Source organism: Panthera pardus, unplaced genomic scaffold (assembly GCF_024362965.1).
Source record: "Panthera pardus isolate Hobbes unplaced genomic scaffold, ASM2436296v1 HiC_scaffold_18, whole genome shotgun sequence".
In the NCBI taxonomy this organism is placed as follows: domain Eukaryota; kingdom Metazoa; phylum Chordata; class Mammalia; order Carnivora; family Felidae; genus Panthera; species Panthera pardus.
The window spans coordinates 22,139,181-22,156,259 of NW_026526743.1; the positions used below are offsets into that span (position 1 = coordinate 22,139,181).

At 48.5% G+C, this 17,079-nt stretch overlaps 1 protein-coding gene across 13 annotated transcripts in view; it reads right to left on the reverse strand.

The window, feature by feature from the left end:
* Positions 1-1,139: 1,139 nt before the first annotated feature.
* The window catches only part of ZNF536 (zinc finger protein 536), a 437,816-nt gene continuing 421,876 nt past the window's right edge, over positions 1,140-17,079 (reverse strand). For all 13 annotated transcript variants that reach the window (XM_053906057.1, XM_053906059.1, XM_019423304.2 and 10 more), the window contains one exon: positions 1,140-4,062. In XM_053906057.1, coding sequence (XP_053762032.1) covers positions 3,818-4,062 — 245 coding nt within the window. In that variant the 3' untranslated portion in view covers positions 1,140-3,817. The remainder of the gene's footprint in view (positions 4,063-17,079) is intronic.

Genomic DNA, 17,079 nt, shown 5'->3' on the forward strand with positions numbered 1-17,079 from the left:
GGTATCCGGTGTCTCTAGAAAACTCAGAAGCCCTGATGCCACATTCCTCATGGTGATGACAAGCAGTTGCTAAGGGTCCACACACCCCCCCCCCGCCCGAGACCCTCCCCCCATCCTTACTCACCTCTTTCCCCCACTGAGGTGCTTTGCCTGGCCCCTGGAGGCATTTCGGTTTGGGATCCACCACGTACGTGAAGTTGGAACCTTCCGCCCTGATGGGGTCACTTCCTGACCCTTCCCTGTAACCTCGTGACTCACCTGTGCTGTTTGCTGGTCATAACAATGGACAGTCAGGTCTGTCAAAAATTCCATTCCAGTCGCCCCGGCTCCCATGCAGCGAGGCCAGTAGTCTGGCATCCTGAAAGAAACACGGTGATTTACAAATTCCTACGCAACGTGGGTGGATGCTTTTGCTTGCAACCTTTCCTTGGGCCCTCAGTACTCCAGAGCTGCAGCCCGCATTATGCAAGCTTGGCTTTCACACCAAATCAACAGCAATGAAAAACAAATCAAAAAGCGACTCTGCTCATCAAGTGTGGGGAACACACTTCAGACCCTCTCAAATCACTGTCAGAGGGCTGGCTGCGTTCTCAGTAGCCCTTATACCATAGATTTTACTGTTCTCTATTCTTTTCCTTTTCTTCCAGAGGAAGAATTCAGAGTATCCTCTGAAAAAGCCTTCCTTGTATTTAATGATTTTTTAAACAACTTTCTACCAATAAAGGGGAATAATAGATCCCAATGCTTTCAGCGTCTTACATAATTACGGCGATAGGAAAAGCACTTGTATTTCCATTGGTTTTACCTTACTGAAACCAGGATCCACGAACCTTTGAAGAAGTGTATTTCCCACATGCACATGGGTGTGCGCACACACTCACACACACACACGCACTCACGTTGTGTATATGGCACAGAGATACTCACGGGGCTCGAACAGCCCGAGGCTGTGGGGACCATCCCCCCAGGATACTGCGGAGGTTTTTATGAATAAGCGGGGTTTGACCAAGCCTTAGCAAAGTCTGACAAAGCTGCAAGAACACGTTTTACTCTTCCTAATAAACATCAGTGAATAGGAAAAGATTTTTTTTTTCCAGAGGTAGAGGTTTTATTGCGTAAAACACTGGATAAAACCGGACTGCTTCAAAGACATTTTATTCTAACAGCGGAAAGAAAACAGTCATTGCTGAAAAAACAACTTTTAATACTTTCTATACCAGAATAAAGTTCTGTCAACTGATGTATTATAATAATAAATAATGACCAAGAATAAACTTTAAATACAAAGTTTTCTACTTGTTACAAGCATAGCAACAAAATCCTCTACGCTATTGATCTCAGATTTCCTCCAAGATAGATTTTTTTTTCCTTTGTGTAGGAATGTAGACAGTATTATGACCAGCATCACAGACTACAGAAGTTACAGGGAAGAAACTTGACATGTTTAGATAGGAGGACCTGGTGACATTCAGAAACTGACACTGCATCACTGTGGCTGTCACTTGTTTGTATTACAAGTTACAAATGTTCTGGAAAGAAGGCCTGTGTCAGAGGGGGAAATAAGGACACGGTAGCACTGGACAAAATGGAATCAACACACACGCCACAAAGAGGAGGGGTGTTCCCAGTGTCACAAACAGAATTATTGCCTGTCGCATCTGACGATGCTCAGAAGACACAAAAGAATAATACCAAAAGAGCGCCCAAAGTGCTAGAAATGGAATGTGGCTCTCATGTTTCTTTCACTTTTTTTTTCCTCTTTTTTTTCTTTTTACCTTTTTTTTCTTCTTTTTTTTTCTTTTTTTTTTCTTTTTTTTAATATTTTTCTTTGCTAAGATACCAAAGGCGGGGCAAACACACAGAAAGCAAGCGACTGGCACAGTCACCAAACACAGTAGTGCAGTTAAAATCCTAAAGCTCACTACAGTCAGAAAGTTTTCAATAACATTTCAGTCCTTCCTCTAGGATCATAGAAACAGTTGCATTAAGTTTATCAACTCGATTTAAGTAAGGCAGTGAGAACTATTCTAGAAAAACAAGAAAGCAGCTTGCTCTATGCCAGATGGGTCCACGTGGAACAGCGACCTCATTTTCACCGAAACCTTGGGTAGATGACACCCTCTCTACAGCATATGCAAACCGGATTCCTTATTAGCCTGAGATTCCTTCTGGTCTCAGGATAGCGCTAAGCATTTTATTTACATTGAGAGCAGTTTAGAAATTTTGTAAACTGCTGTAGGCAGAGCTGAAGTTTTTAAGGCCCTGGGGTTTTATTCTGTGCTCCCAGCCTGCAAGGAAATATCGACTTTTTTTTTGTTTAAGTCTGAATGATTTCGTTTTAGAAGAAGTTAATACTTCAATACTTCTCTATCGTCACAAGCAACAGCACCAATTTCGTGTCACTCAAAGGAAGTATGTTAAGAGGCTGAACTCGTACGCCATTCTAGCAGATTCAAGAATAAACCCTTAACTAGTCTTCTTAAATCTTTTTTTTTTTTTGAATGAGTTAAGTGGTTCATTATTGGCCCTCAAAATCTCCCTCTGGGTGGTGCAGAACTTGATAAATTTGGAGTATCCAATCAGTAAAAAATCTAAAATCTACAAAAATATAGAACACATTTGTTTTACAAAAACAGACATTTTTAACTCAAACAGTTTTCTTCATTAGCGATAGAGAGCAGGATGTTTAGATTCGTCTTTTAATACAAGCTATTTCATAAGAGCTTGTCAGAGAAGAAAATCTCGCTTCATGTCTGTGGTACTTACAAAAACGAACACATGACAAAAATCTGATCGTAAGGACCGGAGCAGCCTTCATTCAAGTAAAATGTTTAAAATCATAATAAAAAACCATCTTTCTATTATTACATAAATTCCCACTTCTCACCAGCACCTTCTCTGGGTAGGGTTGGCTAGTATTCCTAAACCACATTTTACATAATGTACCCCTAATTGTTTTTTTTATTAGCAACTTCTTTTTCATCCAAAAAAAAAAAAAAAAAAAAAAGCCAGACAACCAAGAAGAAAAAGCATTTCCCTCTCAATACTGCGATTTGATCTAAAAAAAGGAATTACTCCTCAAACCTGCAATGGGCATTTGTCTGCAGATGATTTCTGACCATTGATTCATTTGGCTGTGTTTTGTTTGTTTGTTTGTTTTTGTTTTTTTTAATGCACGTTTAAGGTGGCAATTCTCTGCAGTGCTGGTCAGCCCTGGCGCTGGCTGCGGGCGGTCTAGGGTTTCTTCGCGCGAGCAGTTGGGACACCACGTGAATTGATTTTCTCTGCAGTGACCGCTCCAGTCTGACTGGCACCGCGGCTGCCTCTCGGCACATCTCATTAGGGTGGGCGGCAACTGGCAGCAGCTGGTGTCAGATTATAGAGGTGTTTTCAACAATGAAAACACAGCCCCTCCGTCTTCAAGGCAACGCTAAATCATTTAGATGGTATCATTTTTCAGTTAAGAGCATGATTTGGGGACAAAGACGACTTAAGAGTTGGAAGGGCCCCCAGCTTTCTCAAGCTTGGAGGACACCGAGCGTTTCTGAAATCACTTCTCTTCCACCTGCATTGTTTGGAAGGACTTGTTGCCGGGTAACAGTTTAGCAGCCATTTTCAAGGGCTGGGGTTTTTTTTTTTTTTTTTTCTTTAATATATATATATATAGATATCTTTTTAAATTTTTTAAATGTTCTATACACTAGTGGGGGAGTTGTACATGATTTTTTCCCCTTGGAATGCAGTTAGCAAACTCTTTTACCAGATGCATAATCTTAAAACTGTGTAAAATAATATTGCAATATACAGGTCAGTTTGCTCAGTTACGCTGCTCCTGGGCTTTGCAGCCTTCCTCTGTTAGCTCTGCTGAGCTCCCCGCCTTGACAGCTGTGGGGTCTTCGAAATTCCCAGAAGCCTCCGAGTCGACTCTGGAGCGCTTGAACCTGCGGTCGGGGTACTGACTGTTGTCAAAAGGCATACGATGGACGCAGAGGACGTGGGTCTTCAGGTTTCCCTTCTGAGAGGCACTGTAGGGACAGTATCGGCACTGGAAAGGCCTGTGACCTGCGGGCACAAAGAGGAACCGGTCAGCTCTTCTGCTTGCTCCCTCCTCGACCCCCACGGCTCAGAGGACAGCATCGTTGTTATCAGTGCTATCGGTCTTATGATTGCAGTCACTTTGCAAACTCAGACTGGCAAAGGACAGAAAAGTAGCCAATATACCTATCTGGACAAATAATAAGTTACGCGCTAATAATAACTTAGACAGGGATTTACAAGACCTTCCCATCCTAGGGAGAGCTTTAATTCAGACTTTCCCGGTGACAGGAGAGAATGTTCCCAACACCTAGATCTTTTTTTTTTTTTTTTCCTCTACACTGTTAGATAGCCAATATTTTAGGCTTTGCAAGCCAAGACACAAAATCAAAGGTATTACGTAGGCACCTCTGTGACAAGGGAGGAAATAAATTTCCAACGCCTTATTGATGAAATTCAAAACTTTTTTTTTTTAGACCCTGAAATTTGAATTTCGTATAATTTTCGTGGGAGATGAAATAGTCGTTCTTCTTCTTCTTCTTCTTCTTCTTCTTCTTCTTCTTTTTTTTTTTTCCAACCATTTAAAACGTAGAAACCATTCTTAGCTCCCAGGCTGCACAAAGACAGACAGTAGAGGGATTTGATCCCTTTATTGTACTCTGCTGACCCCAGTTCTACACACACACAAAGCCATAAATCCCTCCGCCTGGGATTCTGACTCAGGTCTCAGCACTAAGCCAGTTCACTTTCTTATCCTCCCATCGACTCTTTACAGATAAGCAACAGAGCATGAGGAGGGAGTGTGTGTTTGCAGTGGGGTGACGCAGGGCCGTGGCCCAAGCCTCGCTCTGGGGCAGGGCTGGAAGAATTTGCAGAACCACTGGGTTTCAAGAGGAGGCCGGAGAAGATATCGGCGGCAACCGAAATGTTCAAATGACCACGGCCAGGGTAGTTTTAAAGAAGCCAGATTTTGAACCGTAACCCTTGAAATCAAATTTTTCTAGAAACGCCCTAAATCAGAACAAAACGTGGACTCTAGTGGAAACCCGCCCAATCCGTCATGCTTGATTTCTCTGTCCTGAGGTACAGCAGACAGGCACCCATTGAGGAACCAGTAAAGCATTTGGTTTGGGAAGTTATAATAGAACAGTCGCATTCCCCGCTGATGCCCGGAAGCTGTGGATGTCCCTTCCCGGAAGTTCTTGAGTACTGTCCCACCCAGCAGCACCCAGAGAGGTCAAGGCCCGAGGCTGGGTTTCATTTGCTCCGAAAAATAAACAAGTAAATAAAAAGGCCCAACCATTTACACCAGAAAACATCCAAACAGCACACTCAGCACTTTTGCTGCAACAGTAATAGCCGAAGTCCTGTGTATCTACTTAGCAAAGCAGTCTTGTTCCCGAGAAACTGGAGGCCAACCAAACGTTTGGAGCTGGAGTTCGCTTTCACTTCTCATTGCACACGGTCCTAGAATCTTCCTTCTTTCTTACTTGGTTTGCGGAGGGAGTGCTCTCTGCCCTCCCTCCTAGCCAATTGATCTCCAGGATGAATCTCTTCTACCTGGTGAGTCTCCCTCTTTCTTTCCCATCCCCCCTCAAGGCTGATCCGGTGTGTCCCAACTCTTGCCTAGACTATGAACATGGCGGCCTGCAGGAGGGCTTCATGCTGTCAGGCGCCCCCCCCCCCCAACCCCCCCGGTATTCTGCCAGGAATACCAGAGTGGGCCCCTAAAGGAGGAGCTCAGCTGTGATTTCCTTGCCTCAAATCTTTGATGGTCACCTGCCCTCTAAGGGATAATCAGGACCTCCAAGTCCAGTCCCAGCCACCTCTCCCACCTCCTCTGGAGCATCCTTCCTTTGTCCACACCAAATCAAACCATTAATGGTCTCTGCAAAAAGGCTTCATTCTGCAGGGTCTCCATGCCCTTGCCGTGCAACCCTGTCCCTGAAATACCGCTTCCATTCTCTCTCTCTCCGTTCGAGGTTCTGCCCAAGCGGGATGCTGCTTTTGTGGGCTACTGTGTATTGATCCCCCTGGTTGGCCGGGAGCTTCTGGCAGGAAGCATAGCCCTCTTAGGACCATTGGTGCCAAGCCCACTGCCTGGCACAGAGAAAGCGGGCATGAACTGTTTAGGGAACTCACTTATCATTGTTTCACCTTGCCTTTTTTTTTTAAGGTATTCTAAATTTTTGGATAGGGTTTCTGCTTCTTTTGTTTCTACGGTTGCCTGTAACGCAAGGCTGAATTTGATCAACTTTCCCACTTGGCCAAAAGCCAATTTGCAAAGCTGTGGACTTTGGAGTTAAGAATAAATGAAGCCCAAGAAAAGTACACTTACTGTTGGCCCTTCTGCATTGCCTACCACAGCAAGAAGAGGGGCAACAATCAGCAGGAGGGGCCAGGGCCTTGACTGTCAGATAAGAGAAAGATTCGCCAGCATCACTCCTGCCTGCCTGCGACCCAGTGCCACCCTTAGGGCTTGGTTACCTCTCCCACAGAAGACAAGGGAAGGCCCTGGGTTGGTGGGGAAGGAGAGCTGAGACTCCTATTTCTTACGTGGATATAGGAAGTTTACAAAGAATGTAAGTGGCCCCATTCTTCATCACGCTGGAGTTAGGGCACAGACACAACAGGGAACAATCCAGTCAGTGGCAGCAGGGCAGGAAAAGCCATTCTCTCCACCAGAATAGTGACTCTAAGTCAGTCCTAAGCCAGGGATCCGTGAGTTTCAAGCAGATCCCAAGACCCAGACACCCAACTCAAGAAGCCACCATAGCGGTGGACACTAAACCATACCCAGGGCTCAGGGAGAGAAGATTCTGAGTACTCGGGGAGAGCAACTGTTGAGCAGAAGAAAAGAGGGCCCGAGTCTATAGCCAGAGGCATCTGAACTAATCCAAGGGCACCCAAAGAACCTGAGCGGAACTGAGACACCAGTTCTCAGGACGCCTAAGAAATGTTTTTAAAGTTTTATCCAAATCTTCTCAGAAACGGACTGCATTTTCTCAGTAGCCACCAAAGGCAGCTCAGTTCAGTGGGGGCCTACTATGCTAATGTCCACGGCTCACCCAAAGCTGGAGATAGCTCACCCGACTTAAGAATCATAGGGTAGCGAATCACTGACGGAGAATAGCACCGTGGTCCGACAAGTCTCCAGAGTTAACAACTCCAAATAATAAATATATAAAAATCAAAAGTAAAACCAGAACTCTTGGTACCACGATCCAAAGAATCTAACGCAACCATGAGGAAAGACCAAACCGTGGTATCGTTCAATACGTCTGCCTCAGGTCCCGGGATTCAACGTGGTTCTTTTCTTCCACTGTTTTTGTCCATCTGTCAAGGCTATTTATTGTATTTTCTCACTCTGTTTTTCAACGATTGCTTATTTTGAGAGAGAGAGGGGGCACACGAGCAGAGGAGGGGCAGAGACAAAGAGGGAGAATCCCAAGCAGGCCCCAACGCTGTCAGCGCAGAGCCTGATGCAGGGACTCGATCTCATGAACCATGAGATCCTGACTTGAGCTGAAATCAAGAGTCAGACGCTTAAGTGACTGAGCCACTCAGGCGCCCCAAGTTATACTTTCCATTATCATTACGAATAATACATTTCTGTATGAATTCTACACTACAACTTTTGGAAGCCACCTTCGGAAGCCACCTTCTCTGCAAATTGTACCACCAGGAGAGCCATGCAACATGTATCTTGGCAAGCCAAGTGGAGAACCTCAAATGTCACCTTTATTCACAAAAAAAAGTTTTTTGAATTGGCCAACGTGGCCTAAAAGCACCTGGTACATTTTCGCCACCAATTTATTTTAAAATATTAATCACGTTTTAACCTATGGCACTATCTGAGTCTCTAAGTCTTGGTACCGTGAAGGATGTGCTAGGATTCTGCATATTTGGATACATCCGTGGTCAAAACATTAGTAAGTAGGGAATTAGTTTTCATTTTAACTTAGGTGAGATGGAAATCTATATGTAAATGTATATAACACTATGCATGTGTACTTTTAGAAGAAAGTCTATACAATATTAGAATCATAATAAATCCTGACCTTGCCCTATACCTTGTAGGTAGAAGCACTGTAGATTATAATGATAGTACCCATTATACCCTGAAGATCCCACAAGCCTGCATTCCATAGCTTTTCACGTATATTTTTGTATGCTATCCTCATTTCTGAGCTTTAGGGCGCTTTGGTCCAGGAGTGACATCAGCCCCATTGCACAGATGAGGAAGTTAAGATACAGTGAACCCGGGCAGTTTCGATTTAAAACAAATTTCCACCAGGTATAAAGCACCCAGATGCCCTAATTCTCCAAAATCCTTACAAGAGCCATGATGGCAGTGTGTTTTTATAAGATATACATATACACATACAACACCTCCCCCACCCCCCCAGCTTCTAAGTGGCTTGTTGAAAGGCCCAGAAGAAGTCAGTGTGTTCGCCAAAGGATCAAGTTTCAAGTGGAAGTCTGTCCCTTGGTGCCACAAACACTGACTCCCAAACAGAAAGCTATTGTAATGCAAAGCCCTTTTGAAATTTGGTACCCTTCTGAGTCCAGCTAAACCTGGATGAATCAATTCGCGTTTCTCTACGCTTTTGTACACTTGAAGCCCCTGGTATTGGCACATGAGCAGTGATGTCTGTGGAGGTCTGCGACCTTTTGGTCAGAGACCATAAGCAAAGGCTTGGGAACAAACTCCAAATCTGAGCGCTCCCCGGAATAGTTCACTGTGTGTTCAAAGATTTGTGACAGAGAAGGGATCCATCTGTAGGCGTGGGGGGCGGGGGGGGGGGTGTGCCCAGGGAATTCAGTCTCTGGGTCTGACCTCCAGTAAGGAATGTGATCTCTCGAGGCTTCAGTTCCCACACCTTGAAAATGGGGCAGACTCTGCCACAGGATGTCACGAGAAGCAGATAAAATAAGGTGTCAAATCTGGAAGGAATACGGGACCATATGAATCAACTGTCTGTCACTGTCACGCTTGCTGTTTCTATCGTCGTCATCTCACCGCCCGTCTAAGCCTGGCGGGGGCCTCGGCGTTCCCCTCTTCCTCAAATGTACTGACTCAGCAAGTGTCTCAGGTGCCACTGTTTTGTGCTACCTGCCTCAGGTGGTCTTCAGTGGAAGCTTGAGATATTGTCTGTCCGCGGGGCATTTGCCCTTGAATGGGAGTTTTGGGGAATCTGGAAGACCTTCAGAGTCCAAAGGACCAAGTTGTTAACATTGCATTTCCGTTGGATGAAGTTCAACAAATGTGGGTTAGGATGGGCTTTGGGTCAGACCCCATGCCGGAAACATCTCCCCATCTAGCGGATCCTGTTCTATCCTGTTCTAGAAACACTTTGGGGCAATGCAGATGGCGATACAGTAGAGGTGACTAGGGGGTTCTAAGAGTTCAACCCAGAGGAACGTGAGCCCCTGTTTGTCCATTGACCTGGCTTCACCCTCAACTCCTCCCCCACCCCGCCCCACCCATGGTTTGCTGTCTCTGCCATACAGGACTCTCAGCGTTCTCCAAATGCTTTCTACTCCTTCCTGCCACAGGACCTTTGCTCCATCCCTTCTTGTTCCCTAATCCAGAATGCTCTCTTCCCCTGCTTCATCTAATTACTGTATAGCTGTACCCTTTGGCACACCTTGCCTTTGCCTCGAGGAGGCCTGATCACCCCAGACTCACCATGATGGTGATGAGGGCCGTCATAGAAAAATCTTCTGCAGCACAGCTTCCAGAAATGGCAGCTGAGCGAACAGACAGTTACGTCTATCTTCTCCACTGGACAGCCAGCTCTGCAGTGCAGGGGCTGTGGGTTTTTGCTTTTGGGGTTTGCTGTTTCTCCCCACCTAGCAGGATGCTTGGCCCATTACAGACACCCATCAAGTATTTTGCAAGCAAAGGAAGGGATGGATGGATGGATGGATGGGAGAAAGAATGGGAGAGGCAGCCAGGAGAAGGGACAGGGAGAGAAGTGCTACTCCAGACAGGGGCAGGCCTGAGCCCAGGCACAGGGATAGGGAGACTGGTAGCAGTGCAGGGGTCTGCGGGCAGGTCATGGTGGAAGTGAAGCCCAGGTCATGGTGGAGGGAGCCGGACAGGGGCCAGGCTCACAGGACCCACTGGGGACCGTGGCCCTCTTTCCACGGGTGACGGGAAGTGAGGAGGCCTTCCCGGCCCTGCAGCAGCACGGTTGATTGAGAATAGCCCCAATCCCTGTCTGCAGCCGGGCCCCTGACGTGCGGCCAGATGGGTGCCCCCCGCTACCCCCCCCCCGCCCACCGCACTCCGTCTCTCTACCTCTCACTTCGAGACCATCAACATTTCCCATCACTGCCATGTGAAAAGTAAGTACATCATACGTTAATTTGTATTGTCACTGCGCCGTAGAGCCGTGGTAAAGAGCACATTCATTTTTAATCCACTATGAATAATATATAAATATGTATACAGTGTGGAGGGTCAAGAGGAGTAAGGAGAAAGCAAGTCGTACATTGTTTATAACAAAAGTGGGGAAACGAGATATTTTTCTTACTTGCTGCGATGGAAATATCTGCTCTTTCCCTGTACCTAAGGGGGAGTGGAAAATGCCTCCCCTTGGGGGACCATCCATTAATTACTGGCCCACACTTGTGGGCAGAGATGGGGCTACATCCACGGGGCTTCCACACTTTCCAAACGGATGGTTTCTCTCCGGGGGCGGGATGGCAGACGGGAGGGGTGGAGCAGTCGGCGGCCAACCACTGGCGTTCCGCCTCGGGACAACTCATCGGGGCACATTTGCAGGAACCGCGGCCACGGTCCTCGCAACCCCCAGGAGGGACATGTGCTAGAGAGGAGTCTTCCCGTTTCACAGATGAGAAAACCGAGCCCAGGGAGATTAGATAATTGTCCAAAGTCAGGAGTATGTGGCTAGCTGGTTTCCGACCAGGAATTCAACCTGAGGGCTGTCTCACAACAGATGCTCCCCTCTGCTCCCTCCTGCCGGTCACTGGAAATTGCTTGTCGGAAGATTCGCCACAAAGGGCTACCTTCGATCAGGACCTGGGATGCTCCAGGAGGGAGTCTATGAATACCCTGAAAGGATGTGCACTATAATGTATGTGTGTATGTGTGTGTGTGTGTGTGTGTGTGAGAGAGAGAGAGAGAGAGAGAGAGAGAGATACTGCACGCGCGTCACCTGCCACACCACTTAGGGACAATAGGCACCGCTGTGGCCTCGAGACACCCACCAAAGCCAGGCATTGTGCACATGGCTGTCACCGAGCCACAAGACTCCCAGCTTCCATCACACAACTCCTGGAACCCCACCCACTTCCACGAGCGCACATTCAGCACCTGCTGTATGCATTACACCGAACAGACTGCTGTAGGAATGACACAGGACTTTCGGCACCACGAGGGCGGGAAGGGCATCTGTTCTGCATGCCTCACACAACGCCCACCAATACATGCTGAGTGACCGGCTGCAGTCTCAAGGCTGCCTTCAGGGGTGACAGCCCAGCGGACGCCCTCTCCAGTGGGAGGAGGTAGGGGCCAAGAGTTTACCAGGAGAGGACATCCAGCCGCTTTGAGCCAGGCTCCAGTTTCCCATCAAAAAGACGGCTCTGAGGACGGGCCCTGAAAGAGTCCTGGGAGAGGAAGAACATTCTTGAGGAAGGACACATGTGCTGTTTGGCCACAGGCAGGGTCTATACATGGCGACAGAGGCAGAACTCTGGACGCTGGAACAAGGGGATCTACAGTGGAGACGGATAATCTCCAGTCATGGTACATGGTCAGCACAAGGAAGAGGGTCCAGAAGAGGGTCATGTGTGTAAGTGGGAGGAAGTGGGGTCCCTGGCCCCGGGGTAGACACAGAGACATGAGCAATCCCATGGGCAGTCCTCACATGGCCCAGCCGTCTCTCAGAGACACAGGCAATCTCCTGTGTCCTCATACAGCCCAGCCATCTCTCAGACCAGGGCAAGCCTTTCAGATCAATCCCACCAGGCCCTTTTATTGTTCATTGAAATAAATGCAAAAAGAAAACACGTGGGTCAATGAAGAGGAACACTGCTGCCATGACTTCTAGATCAGCCTTGGCCACAACCCACTTGCGGCCTGAGTGAGTACAGACCCCGAGAAAGCTGCCTACAGTAAGTCCATGGCGGACTCACCTGGAGACACTACCATTTTCCTTTCTGAAATACCTTCTTTGGAGCACAGGATCACGGAGCATCTCTAAGAGCCCAGAAGGGTCTCCCACAGTCACATTTTATGGCACGGTTTTCTAGAAAGGACCAGCTCACATGCCTAGAGCCATGAGGCTTGGGAAGTGCCTCCTCTGAGAGGTGCCATCCTGAGCAACACCACTCCTGCTGCAACCCAACTGGAGCCCTTCGCAATTCCTTGAAACTGGGGACATTTGCAAAATGCAGGCTGGTAGTTAAGAAAATGGCTCCACCTATAGGGCCAGTTGCGTATGTTAGAAACACGGCCCCAGAGGTGGACCCACAGGCATGGGAGGAATCCAAGCACGGAGATGCCCAGCAAGCTCACCCGGGGTCAGGCCTCCAGGGCAGTCCGCTGGTCTCCACTTGGCTCTCACCTACTGCTCGCTCTCAGCGTCTGCAGCTGACCCTGACGCTGCAAACTGGAGGGGCTTCTGCCCAGGACCCTGGCCAGCCGTCCAGGTTCAATAGGCTCCGCAGAGGCAATGAGATGGGTAAAAATATACATGAACACACACGGAACCAACAGAAAGCTATTTTTCACAGTTGCACACATCACATATGTATATATAATTTCCCTAATTCCAAATAGGCAAGAATGGTTCTAATCAGGTACATAATTTATGTTTTCAGTTTTTGAAAAAATATTCAACCATCTAATCAAAGATGCTAAAACACTTTGGAATATCCTTAGTATAACTAATTTCAGGTTTCAAATATCCTGTGATTTGGGTTTTAATTCAAAACACTACCAAAAAATATTTCACTATTTTAAAAGCAAATTTTGATCCATGTGGTAATAGATTAGAGACATCAGAGTGAACTTGTGTTCAGTTCAATATATGTGACACAGATATGAGTACGTGCAGGAGTTAGCATGCACACTTATGTTTCCTTGTCCCGTCAGCTGAGCGGGCCTAGAACCCGTGACATCCACACTTGACTTGTAGCACCACTCTCAAGAAAAGGAACCAACGGGGCACCTATGGGGCTCAGTCGGTTAGGCGGCTCTTGATTTGGGCTCAGGTCATGATCTCACGATTCATGAGTTCGAGCCCCGTGTAGGGCTCCGCACTGACAGTGCAAAGCCTGCTTGGGATTCCCTCTCCCTCTCTCTGCCCCTCCCCATCTTGTGTTCTGTGTGTGTGTGTGTGTGTGTGTGTGTGTGCATGCGTGTGTGTGTGTGTGTGTGTGTGTGTGTGAGCGCGCGTGCTCGCTCGCTCTCTCAAAAATAAATAGGTAAAAACACTTTAAAAACACATAAAGAAAACAAAAGGCTTTTTGTAGAAATGGCCGATTCTAGGGCTGGAACAGGAAATACATGAGATGATCCTGGAGCGTCTTTTGCCAGAAAGTAAGGAATTGCCCAAAAAACCCACACATTGGTGGGGGTATGTCAAAGTAGCACAGAGCCAAATGAAAGAGCCCCCAATGGCCAGAGCTGGAACAATCTTAGCAACAAAGTGAATGACACAGCATCAGATTATAGCCCGAAGTATCAAGCACCCACAAGTCATACTGACATAACTAGATGACTGAATTACTAAGTACACGGTGAAGTGTTCCAACTCCTGCACCCACCCTCCCCTGGAAATGCTGGGAGAGAACGGAGTAGTAGGAGGGGTGAGGTTTGCTGTGTGATGTGGGGCGAGCGACCAGCCCCTCTGTTCCTGGCTCCCGCCTTACACTGAGGGCAGCACCCTCTCTCTTTGGTCTCCTCCATCACCTTTCAGGATGAAGTCACTTACCCAGAGACAAACACAGGGCATTGTGAGAGTATTATTATATTACACATCTAAAAATCTCCAAAAAAGGAAAGTAAGTTCATCGACCCTTTGAAGGTTATTTAATGATAAACATAAATGCTTTCATAAAATCCGGGGAATGATTTAAGATCCCGGATCAATAGTTGCCTGTGAGTGCCCGCGGCCTGCACTCCAGGCTGCCTCTCCTGCCCACCCAGGCAGGCTGGTGGCTCCCAGAGCACAGAGGCCGCCTGGGGCAAACGAATAAACACGGTTTAAGGCCAAATCTGCACTGCAGGGGCCAGAGTTCCGGAGAAAGCGACCACCTCGAGGCCATGGACATGGAAGGGCAGGACGCTCCTGGGTGCGATCCTTCTGGGCTTGGGAGGCGGGCGGGTGCAGTGCTGGGAATATCTGGAAGGCTCCTACACCCTCTGCCAGACGCTCTTCTCTACAGACACCTCCTGGAATCCAGCCTCACTTTCTCAGCTTTCATGCTAACTGAACTTGAATCTGATGCCTCAGAGAGGCAGCAAGACGCAGTGGGTTGAGCCCCGGCGGCAGGCTCAAAGGGAGCGGTTGCAAAGCTGGATTCCGCCTCCCTCTGGTTTCACGGCTCCGAGGAAACCCAGAGCCTCTCAGGGCCTCGGCGTCCTCAGCTGACAAGTGGAGACCCTGAGGCCTGCCTTCAGCGTTGTCACTGGAATGGCGATTCTCATTCAAGGCTACCACACCACAGGCGCTTCAGAGCGTGAGTCGGTCAATAAATACTTGTAACTGTATCTGGGGAACGTTTATTTAACATGCACGTGCACACGTGGTGCTCAGCAATTCACAGGCCTCCCTCTCATCAACTCTATGTGGGAACTTTGTTCTGCCCGTTTTACAGATGAAAACTGGGAGATTTGGAAAGGCTGAGCGTGCTGCTCCAAGAACACGAAATCCTTCAAACAGATAAGGTTTGAATCCTGGCTTCCGACTGGAAAGCCCGCCCGCTTCCCTACTGTGCCTAAGTAACAGAGATGCTGGCCGGGGGCTTGGTGTTCCAGCCCTGCCTGTCTCCTTCCCGCTCCTGGGCACAGGCCCCGTGGAGTGCCGCCCCCGCTGCCACCTCCTCCAGGAGGGATTTCAGCGTCACGAAGTCAGTGTCAGCTAATGCTGTGGCCATCTCCTGATCTGGGGTGCTGTGCTGTCACTGTCCGCTGAAAACCAACCAAATTCACCTTTGGAGAAGTTTTTAGGGGCGCCTGGGTGGCTCAGCCGGTCAAGCGTCAGACTTCGGCTCAGGCCATGATCTCGCGGTTCGTGGGTTCGAGCCCCGCGTCAGGCTCTGTGCTGACAGCTCAGAGCCTGGAGCCTGCTTTGGATTCTGTGTCTCCCTCTCTCTCTCTGCCCGCCCCCTCCCCCCCACCTATTCACACTCTATCTCAAAAATAAATAAACATTGAGAAAAAATCCGTTATGAACCTTTTTAAATAAAAATTTTATTTTAGTATAGATTTAGAATTACAAAAATGTCGCATAGATACTACAGCAAATTCTCCTGTCACACCCATCCCCCCCCAATGTTAACATCCTCCATTAGTAGGGTCCATTTGTTACAATTCATGACCCAATATTGATACACTATTATTAAGCAGAGCCCATATTTTATTCAGATTTCCTTCATTTTTACCTAACGTCCTTTTTCGGTTCCAGGATCCCACCCAGGATGCCACATTACATTTAGTAGTTGTGTCTCCTGAGGTGCCTGTTGGCCGTGACAGGTTTTCGGGCTTTCCTTGTTTTTGATGACCTTGACAATTTTGAGGAATGTTTTGTAGAAGGTCTCTCATTTGGGATTTCTCATGGTTCGACTTGGGTTTGGGGCGGAAGACCACAGAGGTGCAGTGACTTCCCATTGCATGGGATCAGGGCACGGCTGTCACTCTGACCTTGGTGACCCGGCGGAGGTTGTGCTCATCAGGTGTCTGCCCTGGCAAGTTGGTCTTGCCCCCTCTCCACGCTGTGCTCTTCAGGCACACTTCCCCAGGAAGGAAGTCACCGCACAGCCCACAGGAAGGAGCGGGGAGTTAGGTCATCCCGGGGGGCGGGGTGGGGGGTGGGATACGGCGGGCGTTTGACTGTCCTTTTCCTTTTTTATGTTTATTTATTTATTTATTTATTTTGAGAGAGAGAGCGTGCACATGGAAGGGGCGGAGAAAGAGGGAGAGAGGGAGAATCCCAAGCAGGCTCTGTGCTGTCAGAGCAGAGCCCGACGTGGGGCTCGAACCACAAACTGAGATCAGGGCCTGAGCTGAAATCAAGGTCCGGAGGCTTAACCCACAGAGACCGCCAGGCGCCCTTTAAGTGAAATTATTAAGGCGATACTCAAGAGATGGCAACAATGGAGGGCCCCTGAGATTTGCCAACGCAACACCTCTTCTTCAGACTCTCACTACCCGCATCTTCCCTCCTTAAGGACACTGGGCTAGATGCAGTCATCTGAAGTCCCCATGGCAACAACATGGGCAGTAGAGGAAGCTGTGACAGCCAGCCCTGCTCCACGTGACTCACCTCCGGCACCCACAGCCCACCCCGGGACAACAGCGAAGAGTCTCGGGGCACAAGAAGGACACAAGAAGGACAGAAGGGCCGCAGGCGTGCCACACGCAGCAAGCCAGTGTGCACGTGTGCCCGCCTCTGCTCTCCAACCTTCAATGACTCCCTATGTCTCCCCACGGCATCCTGTTCCTCAGCCTGGCTTTCTGGCTCGCGGCCCCTTCTTACCTCACACCCACTGCCAGGCCCACCAGGGATTTGCCCACCGCAGCCTGCTGATGCCTTCCAGTCAGGCCCACCAAAGCCCCCACACTGCCCGGAAGCCTTTCGAAGGACCCAGCCGCAGGGCACCACTGGCACTTGTCAAAGAGCCACACGCTTAGGCCCTGGATTGTGTTGTCAGGTGCCGCCCGATAAGGCTTCCCAGGACACAGGCTTAGAGGGTCACTCTCTTCCCTGGGGCGACGGGCAAGTCCAGCGGCTCCTCACAGAATAGGTGCTGCGCGAGGGGTCCTGGGGCTTGTGTCCCTTGAGCACC